Consider the following 10,148-nt stretch of genomic DNA (forward strand, 5'->3'; position numbering starts at 1 on the left):
AAAAAAAGTCAAAAAAGTTGGATGCTTTTTAGTGATTAGACCTTATATCAAATACTAACTTAGAAGCTAAAAATCACATCTAACACATAAGAATATTCATCAATTCCGATATAGAGATCTAGTATAATATTTCACGATAAGCATTTTATTACACTTTTGGCACAAAATAACATGAACCATATACATACAAACACGTATACTTAATACACCTTGCATAATAAATACATTGATTTTTTTTTATGCCACTCAAAGAAAATTCACATATGCACACAAACTATCAATTTATAGACGCACATTTTGAAATGTGATAATCTTATCAATCTCGCTTCACCAAATCGATTCACAGGTCGTTCATATTTTCCCCGAAAATTTAATTATATTCCGGCCATGCACTCCCGTGGAGTAACGGGATATCGAGACTTGTCGGTGCAGTAATCATAGATCATGTGGTTCAAACGAACCCATCTGTATTTTCTAGCTTCAACGGCATTTAGGGCCTGATAATTAGGACCCTCCCACCAATTATTTAGATTTGACGCACAATTTGCTGGTCCTGGTACGGGGCATCCTTCAATATCAAAGTCTTTGTAGTATGCATAAAATGGTGCTTTGCTCCAATTAATTTTTTCCAATCCTCCTCTTGTGGCCCAATCATCAGCTTCCCATAGAGTTGAGTAAACTCCCATTGGCTGGAATTTTGGAAATGGGATTCCTTTTGCTTCATTGTTTTTGTATACTCTAATAGGCACATCATCTACATAAAATCTGCATCACAAATTCCACATAAGGATCATAAAAAGTTTATATTCATTAATAAGACAATATAATATATATATATATATATATATATACACACACACACACACACGCTATTTGGCTCGGGTTTCGACGGATTTAGTATGGATCTAGTCAGGGGCAGAACTACCCTAAGGCTAGGGTAGGCAACAGCCCCCGGTGGGATCGAATTTTAAGATTTTTTTTAAATAGAGGTTTTAAAAGTAGGAATAAATTTGTAGTAAATTCAGAGTTAAATGAAGGTTAAATTTGAACTGTCAAAAAATTATAGGTGATTTAAGAATAAACCTGAGCTGGAAAAAAATTCTGGTTCTACCACGGAATTCAACCGAGTTTTATTATTTTATAGACAGGTTTATGTCCAACTCAAACTCAATTTGGACCTACTTTTCAGTTTTAATTATCAAAAATTAAATTTCTACGTGCTCGAAGTGAATGTTTTTTATTACTTTTTAATTGGTTGGGTCCATTCATAATTCATAAACTCGGTCTAGTTAAGAATTTTTCGAAAGTTCAAATTGTTTTTATTTCTTTTGAACTTACACAATATGCTTATGGTTCCAGCGAATAGTGTATTGGTGGAAATCAGCAGAAGGATCAAACCATAAGTTAATTCTTTGCTCTCTATCACCCTTTCCATGAGCATATATATTTGTCTGAACTGTGTACGGTTGTCCTGTCCTATTTCCCAGGAATTCAAAGTCCAGTTCATCTCGTACACTGTCGGTGTCCGAATTCATCTACATTAACAAAATTTAGCAGTACAATGAGAAATAATTAATTAATAATGAGTTTCTTTTTAGAGTTTAATGACAAATTAACTTACATAAAAGGCAGTGACAGTTCCAGCAGAATCTCCAGGAACAAGCTTGATCTTCATGCTTACACTACCAAACAAGTACTTCATTTTTGACGCAAACCCACATCCTATAAGTTACAATAAATTTGTCAAAAATAATATTCATTTTCTAAAATATAAAAAAATAAATATTTTTTAGGTTACGGATACTTAAATCGTTACTATTTTAAACAACGAAAGCCGAAAGGTTATCTGATCAATTCAGGTTAAGTTTACAGCAATTCTTCGGCCAAGCGACGTATTGGCAACACAACGGCCACATAGGCAAAATTTAATATAAATTTATCGAGTAATTAACTTCCCATTTTTGAAAAATGAACAATGGCTTATCAGAATGCGACAAATTAAATATCGTTTTGTAAAAATAGTATAATTGAGTAACCGTAATAATAATTTTAACCGAAATAAAAAAATGAACTATAATCTACTAAAACTTTAACCTGAATTTTGGTCAAGAATAAGTTGAATAGCTTTTCCTCCATAGAGTTGTTTGATATGGGAATCAGACCAAGTGACTTTAAAATCCTCAAGAAAAGTAGCAGGTCTAGCAGAGACCAGTGACAGAGAAAATGCAAGCAAAAACAAGAGACAGAGATGATTATGAGAAAAATGCATTGTTTTAAGAATATGAAAAAAAATAAAAATGGAAATAAATGTAATGATTAAATTGGTATTTAGAGTATATTATATGGTTTAGAGAAGTTATAGATAATGCGTATATTTATAGTGTGGAAAAATTAGAGAGATCTAGAGAGAGTGAAAATGATGGTGACTGTATTCATTCAAATGGAAAGCAACAATGGAAGGTTTTGCTTTCATCCAGCTAAGGGCAAGCCGTCATTAGGTCCTACCTCAACTATGTTTAGGTCCGTTCCGTCGCCGGATTGAACCAAACCGAGTCTTTTTTTATTAATTGAACCGTAACTGAAATTTATATAAACCGAATTATAACTAAACTGAAATAATTATTTCATTCGGTAGGTTATTTTGGTTAGCCATGCATAACCGTAAAACTAATAATAAAAAAAACATAATTTTGGAGTTAATTTTTCATCACATACAAATTTAAGAGGCAACTTGATATCTAAATGTGTTAGTATAATATATGTATATATGTAATTCGGTTAATTCAGTTGATTCCAATAATTTGAAAATTTTATAGTGCTATAATTAACTTGAACCAAACCAAATTAACAAAAAACTCATTATAACCGAACCAAATTAAAATTTCGGTTTAATTCGGCTGGTGGATGTGGTTATACTTGATTACTATATACCCCTACTGATAGATGCTGTTCTCTTTTAAGTTTTATCGTCTAGCTCTTAGATTTTCTTTATCTTCTTGGATTTTTTTAGTTACTGTTTTTGATAAATATTGGAAGATGCAGATTTAAGATTTCCATAAGAATTTTGCTATTTTTGTGTATAACTCAATTTAGCTCAATAAATGAATAGTTGTGTGTACTTCAATCATTGAGTTTAGCTTATTGCAGGCATATATTGGAATTTTTATTTTTATTTTGTCATGCGTATGATTCTGTTAGAGTTAGAATTGAGTGTGTCAAAATCAATTTAACCTTAATCTAACATAAAAATTTGAGGTATTAGGTGAAAGTAATTAATTGGTACATAGGTTCACTTAATTTTGTATTTACTTTTAATCCGATATGATTAACATGTTTACTTGACACATCGTAGATTCTAATCGTGTGCGACACAAATGTAGGTCAATAAACGTGGTGGACTTAAACCGTACAATAATAAAAAGACAGATTGTTTATGATTTTAACGAATGAATTGAATAGAATCAATTGAATATTAATGCAAGACAACAATTCAAATTATAAATAAAAATTATTTAATTGGTATTGTAATTCATTTATTGTTATGTTTATATAATATGAAATGATTTGCATTTTTTTAACATGTAAAAATGCAAGTAATGTGTGCATCTCCGATTGTATATAAGTTATGAGGTGCGTAGACTATTTTATATTCTTGATAGTATTATCTTGCATCCACACTAATAAGTAAAGAGATATTTTTTCCTCATATACATATAACTAAGAGATTTTATTATTCAATTCAAAAAATCTACATTTAAATTTGACTAGAATAGAGTTGGGAAATCTTAATAGAATAGACTATTATGTCCATGTTGAACATGCTAAATCATATTTGAATACATATGCTACTACTAACTTTAATAAATTGTTGACATTTTATAGATATATCATGTATAATTTTAAAACACACAACCAAAATTGAAATTTTATATAAATACAACTAAATGTGTTGTATCTGAGGAAGAGATCATGTCAAGAGACCAAGCTTCTTTTTTCTTTCATAATTTTTGGGCTAAAAGTAATAATATTGATAAGATTATGAGGTTATACCTAATTATCAAAGTACATCGTAGATTAAAATTATAAAAAATAAAAAACAACGGAAACCCTGTAGTCGACCTACAATAAAAAAAAACAACAACAATAAAAATTTAACAGGTGACTATAATATATTATTATTGTGCTAATTTCCCCAAATATATGTTTCGCCAAAATAATTACAACTTTACATTGCAAGTTTTGAGTTTTATTTTTTGACTTTTTGCCCTAACTTTATTTACCTATTTTTGTTTTTTTATTTACCAAAATACCTTTTTCGGTTTTTCAATTTCGGTGTTCGGTTTTTCGGTTCGGTCAACCAAACCGACCGAACCGACCGAACCATCGGCATTTTTTATATATAGTGTAAGATTAGTGAATATATAGTGTTAATTTTTATTTTTTATAGATTTCTTCCTGGAATTTTTTATTTTATTTTTTATAGTGTAACAGTAGTGTATATATAGTGTTTTTATGGTGTTTATATAGTGTAAAATTAGTGTATATATAGTGCATAAGTAGTGTATAGGTGGTATATAAGTAGTGTATAAGTAGTGTATTTATAGCATTTTGTAGTGTTTTTTGTGGTTTAACCATGAAACACTGAAAATACACCATAAACACTGTAAATGCACCATAAACACTGTAAATGCACCATAAATATACTAAAAATGGCAGAAATACACCAAAAATACACTAAAACGTAAAGATATCATAAAATGATTACAAATGCACCATAAATCAATATTTTCTTTACAAAGTCAGTAGCAATAAACAAATCTATGAATAAGAGAAGACAAAATAAATAATTATATGAACAATAGAACAATTTTATAAACAAAAAATTATAGATCTACAATAATTTATTTACAAAATATTTAATTCATTAAAAAAAACCTAAAAAATTACACAAATCTAAAAACGAGTCGAGAAATCCATAGCGCGAACGGAAAAGACGAACGGACTAGCGCGAACGGAAAAGACGAACGGAAAAACGAGCGGAACGACGAGAAATCCATCGGAAGTAGACAAACGGAAGCGCGACCGGAAAGACGAACGGAAAATACGAACGGAAAAGTAAAGGAGGAGATAAACTGAAAATCAAATGAAAAAGAAGAAGAAAAGAGAGAGAAAAAAGGTGGTTATGTAAAAGTTTAACATAAAATAAGATAAGGCTTCTATATATAGTGGGTATTTTTGGTAAATAAGTTAGCTTATTAGGTAATGTAGGATAAGAAAAAAATATGGGCTAAAATGGTGTAAATACTTTACCCAAAATAGGTATTTGGAAAATAATCCCATAATTATTTCAATGACCATAATATATTATTATTTCAAATTTGAAGTAAATAAATACAAAACATAAATGTCATACAAAAAATGTATAATTTATTGAATCATTTATTAAGGGGTTTACTATTCGCCGCCCCAAATTACTACCCACCGCCTAAATTTTGACTGAAATGCCCCTGACATAATTTCAATTCAAAAACAAAAAAACAAAAATTCTCTCAACTCAAAAATCTCTCAAACTCAACCTAAAATCCCGACGATAACCGGAGCCGATTTATGTCGCAATCAACGGAAAATAAAAGACGGAAACCTCCGGTAATTAATTTTTTTCGTTTTTAACTGTTTTAATAAAAAAAAAATTTTATTTTTTTCAAGGGCCATCGCCCAGCGATGGCGATGGCCCTGTGCACCATCGCCTGTCGATGGCGATGGTGCACAGGGACAATCGTCCCCGAGGGACGATTGTCCCAGTGGACCATTGTCCATGAGGGACGATTGTCCCAATGGACCATCGTCATCTTCTGGCGATGGTCCACTGGGACCATCGTCTTCCTGGGACGATTGTCCACTGGGACAATCGTCCCCCGAGGACGATGGTCCACTGGGACAATCGTCCCCGAGGGACGATTGTCCCAGTGCACCATCGCCATCGCCAGGCGATGGTGCACAGGTCCATCGCCATCGCCGGGCGATGGCCTTTAAAAAAAAATTAAAAAATTAAATAAATAAAAACCGATTATTTACCGGAAGTTCCGTCTTTTATTTTTAGTCGATTTTGACATTTTTATTGTAAATTCACTCGGATATTCGTTGGGTTTTTAATTGAATTGAGAGAATTGAATATTTAAATAAAAAAAACTGAAAATAGCTTAGGGGTATTTTGGTAAAAAGTTGGACGGTGGGTAGTAATTTGGGGCGGTAAATAGTAGTCCACTTTATTAAGTGTCCCAGCTCACACCAAAATATTTAAGAGTTAACTATTACTACTTAACTCAAAATTTTTAATAGTACTAATTAACTCAAAATTTAAACTGATTTGAAAAAAAAAATCAAAATTTAAATTACTTGAATTGAATTTTTTTTTTTAATTTCTAATGGATGTTTTCTAGAGCCGGGTCGGTCAAATTTGCTCTATCTAGTAGACTAGTAGGAGTAAAGTAGCTCGCCATAATTCTTGTACAATGTATAACATCTGTGGACAGCCGAGAGATGGTGATTGACATCGGACGGCCCGATCGATAACCACTTCACACTACATGGCCCACATTAATGTAGGGCAAAGTATGGTCCACTTTAGGCCACTCCATTAAATTTCTTAATCTTAGCCAAATAATCAAATAATTATATAATAAATTTATTAAAATGTAATTTATCTTAAAACTAGTTTATAAAGGATAAGATATACATTATTAATTTTACTTAATATGGAGGAGACGAGCCAGCGATATTAAAATTTAATTATTACATTTTCATTAAATATGTAATAAGGTAATAGTCCGCTTTATCATAGATATTACTAACAATACAAGCTTGTATAGCCACATGCGTGTAATGATAAAATAGTAATTTATATTGCTACTGCCGTATGAAAAAAAATCGGATGCATGCGATCCACGCTTTATATCATAGTTTTTAAAAAGTTATTATACAATTTTTATTTATTTAAATAATTAAAAAGTATTATTCTTATATATTTATCTCTCAGTTTCAAAATAATAAAACTATTTTGTTTATATTTGTTTCAAAATAATAGATATATATTTTTTTTCAAAAAAATCAGTTTTATCCTAATTTTAAGATAGTTTCGCCTCTAAATATACCTGTGAATCGATTTTTTTTAATAAATTGGATTATAATCTTCATATCACTAATTTATCTACGTGGAAACTTGAAATTTAACTAAATTAATGAGAAGAAAATGTATAGCAAAAGGACAAATAAATCACTTTTAGTACAACAATAATTTGAAGGAGAGAATCCTCCGTGCAATCAATCAGGAAATTCCACGTATCTTATAAACTTTTAGAGGGAACTTGCCCACGTTTTCCTTAAATTTTGGTGTCCTAACAGCAATGCCATGTCATATTTATGTCAACGTGGCATCTTCTTATTTGATAAAAGGTAGCTTGTGGCCTTACTTTGGTGGGACCAGACTGTGACGGATTCTTTTGGACATAAGTCTTTATAATTTAATTAGTTTCAAAAAAAAAGTCGTTATAATATAATTAGTTTCAAAAAAAGTCTTTATAATTTAATTAAAATTACTTTTTAAAAAATAATTACTTAAATTATGGTAAGACTAGTATGAGCCGGTTTAACGACCGGTTTAGCGACCAGTTTTAGCATGAACCGATTTGCAAGCCAGAACAACATACATTGTCGAACAAATCCTTAAATTATTGTCTATTTATCTGTCATTATTTTACTAATTAGTAAGAGATTTTATAGAGTTTTCAATTTTTTTTCTTGTGTAAAAGTAAGTTATTTGATTAGAGTTATAAATCTAACAACCAAATTGATCTTTTAAACATCAAAATATAGTTGAATTTCTATTAGTTTAAATATTTTTGATAATTCATAATCCTATTTTGATTAATTAAAATTTTAAGTACAAATTGAAGCAAGTAATAATGTTTTTCACGTGGTCAAAGAATTGGTTTGTTGATATTTAAAAGCAAGTCAAAGATTTATAACTTTTAGTTGAGCACTACTAGAAAACAACCATTTAGCGACAAATTTTTCCGTCGTTAAATGGCCAAAATCCGTAGCTAAAACGGATTAGCAACGAACTATGTCCGTCACAAACTAACTTGTCGCAAAATTTTGGCGACAGAACGGGAAATTTAGCGATGAATTTTTTGAAAGAGATGGATTTTAGCGACGGATTTCAATCCCACTAATTTTTTTATATAAAAAAATTAAATATTTTTAATTAAATCATAAAATAAAATATTATTTAATACGTTGCCTACCGTGACCCCACCCCCATCCGCAATAGGTCACACTCCATCATCCACCCGCGATTTCCTAAACTTCCCAACTTCCCCACAGGTCACTCATTATTCCGTTGCTCCCACTCAAATCTCTTTAACCTTTAAATTTTCTCGAGCGTAACTCCATTTTCACAAACTCAGATTCTTGTAACATATCTATGTATATTATATTTGAATATAACTCAAAGAAGCAAATAATTACTCCCGCATTATAAATAATTATTTTTCCATACTAATTAATTTTTAAATAAATAATCAATATATAATTTTTTAATCATTATTTTCGTCGCTACTAGGTTGAAATCCGCCGCTAAGTCTGATTTTCCGTCGATAATTTGTTGTTTTATATAGTATATTTATTAAAATTACTAAAATTGCTGATATCAAAAATTATTTACCATGTATAGCATATAGTATATTTATTAATCCCTTTTTAATCATATCCTGATGTTGAAAATTTTCAATTTTATTCTATTTTGCATTTTATTATTTCAATTGTATCCTAAGATATTAAACTGACGTTTTTTTCATTTGGAAAAAATTCAAAAATATTTTCCATGTATAGCATATGTTAATTGTACATGTTTTAAAATTTATTTTAATTTAGTTAAATTAATTAAAAATTTAAATTATTTTTAATTTAATTATGGTTTTTGGTTAGTCTTTAAAATAAAGGACTTATTTGTACTTTTTTAAATGAAAATGAATTTAATTTTATCTTTAAACATGATTAATTGAATGATTTCAAAAATTAAAAAATTAGGGTACAATTGAAACGATAAAATATGAAATAGGGTAAAATTGATAAGTTTTCAACATCAGGGTAGGATCGAAAAGGGGCTATAAGATCAGGGTTTTTTTAAGACAATAGGCCTAAAATTTAAGTATTTTTGGCACCACGAATGATGCAAATTTTAGAATCTTTCATCTATTGGACTTGACTTGTTATTAAAAAGAAAGAAAGTAAAACCTAGGAAAATCGATATAATATTTCTCGAATACAAATATTTTCTTAAAGATGTTAGTGCACCAAATAGCCAACTGAGTTGGATTGTAGTCTCAAATTAAATAGAATTCTTAGATTTTGTTTTTTATAATGTCTAAACCATTTTCGTTTGCTTTGAAAATGATATTATATACTAGAATACAAATATGAGAATGAGAATTTGATCTACCCAATTCAATATATAAACTCTTACTTCTTTTTTTTATTTTTCCTATATATGGATAATTTACTTTTAATATGTTTATCCCATTAAAAAAAACTTATCCCATTAAAGAAAAATAAACATATCTTATAAATATAAGATATGTAGTTAGGGAATCAAAATACTTCATTCATACCATTCCATCTGTAACTTTTTTTTTTTTGAGATAAAAAGTTCTATTAATCAAAAGCTGATTGATCAGCCAATACATAGAATTTGATAATCGGAGGGACATGCCCCAACCAATTAGATAAACTAAAATAGTCATATGCTATCACATGAGATTTTCTATTAAAACAACATTTATGCATCTCAATTAAGGTAAAGTAGTCATTTGCTATCAAACTGATAATATTACAAAGCAAAGAGTTGTTGTCGAAGGCATCCATTACAACCTTTAAAATAAAGGGAATTAGATTAGCTTCGCTTGCCATGATAATATTAACTTTAATCGCACGACTGCTACAGCTAGCAGCTATAACTTCATTGTTAAAGTCCCTAATCACATTTTCTGTGACATATTTCTTCTCTTTAACATTAAAGACATCATCGATATTGACGCAAAACATACCGATATTTGGTGAAATCCGTCATAAGATGGTGGCTCTAATTGTTT

The 10,148-nt window shown here is 29.7% G+C and overlaps 1 protein-coding gene across 1 annotated transcript; it reads right to left on the reverse strand.

The window, feature by feature from the left end:
- Nucleotides 1-93: 93 nt before the first annotated feature.
- Nucleotides 94-2,353, reverse strand: LOC126656634 (probable xyloglucan endotransglucosylase/hydrolase protein 6). The gene is made up of 4 exons (XM_050351244.2): nucleotides 2,095-2,353; nucleotides 1,622-1,722; nucleotides 1,339-1,535; nucleotides 94-765 (listed from the first exon to the last, which is right to left on the reverse strand). The coding sequence occupies exons 1-4, from the start codon at nucleotides 2,267-2,269 to the stop codon at nucleotides 375-377; spliced, it is 864 nt and encodes a 287-aa protein (XP_050207201.1). The 5' UTR covers nucleotides 2,270-2,353; the 3' UTR covers nucleotides 94-374.
- Between the last annotated feature and the right edge of the window lie 7,795 nt (nucleotides 2,354-10,148).

The sequence above is a fragment of the Mercurialis annua genome, linkage group LG7, assembly GCF_937616625.2.
Source record: "Mercurialis annua linkage group LG7, ddMerAnnu1.2, whole genome shotgun sequence".
NCBI lineage: Eukaryota > Viridiplantae > Streptophyta > Magnoliopsida > Malpighiales > Euphorbiaceae > Mercurialis > Mercurialis annua.

Bases quoted from the DNA above. Each gene is read 5' to 3' on its own strand.
- LOC126656634 (XM_050351244.2), bottom strand. From the start codon at position 2,269: ATGCATTTTTCTCATAATCATCTCTGTCTCTTGTTTTTGCTTGCATTT. The intron at 1,723-2,094 runs GTTAAAGTTTTA...TGTAACTTATAG, and splicing joins TATTCTTGACCAAAATTCAG to GATGTGGGTTTGCGTCAAAA. The intron at 1,536-1,621 runs GTAAGTTAATTT...TTGTTAATGTAG, and splicing joins GAACTGTCACTGCCTTTTAT to ATGAATTCGGACACCGACAG.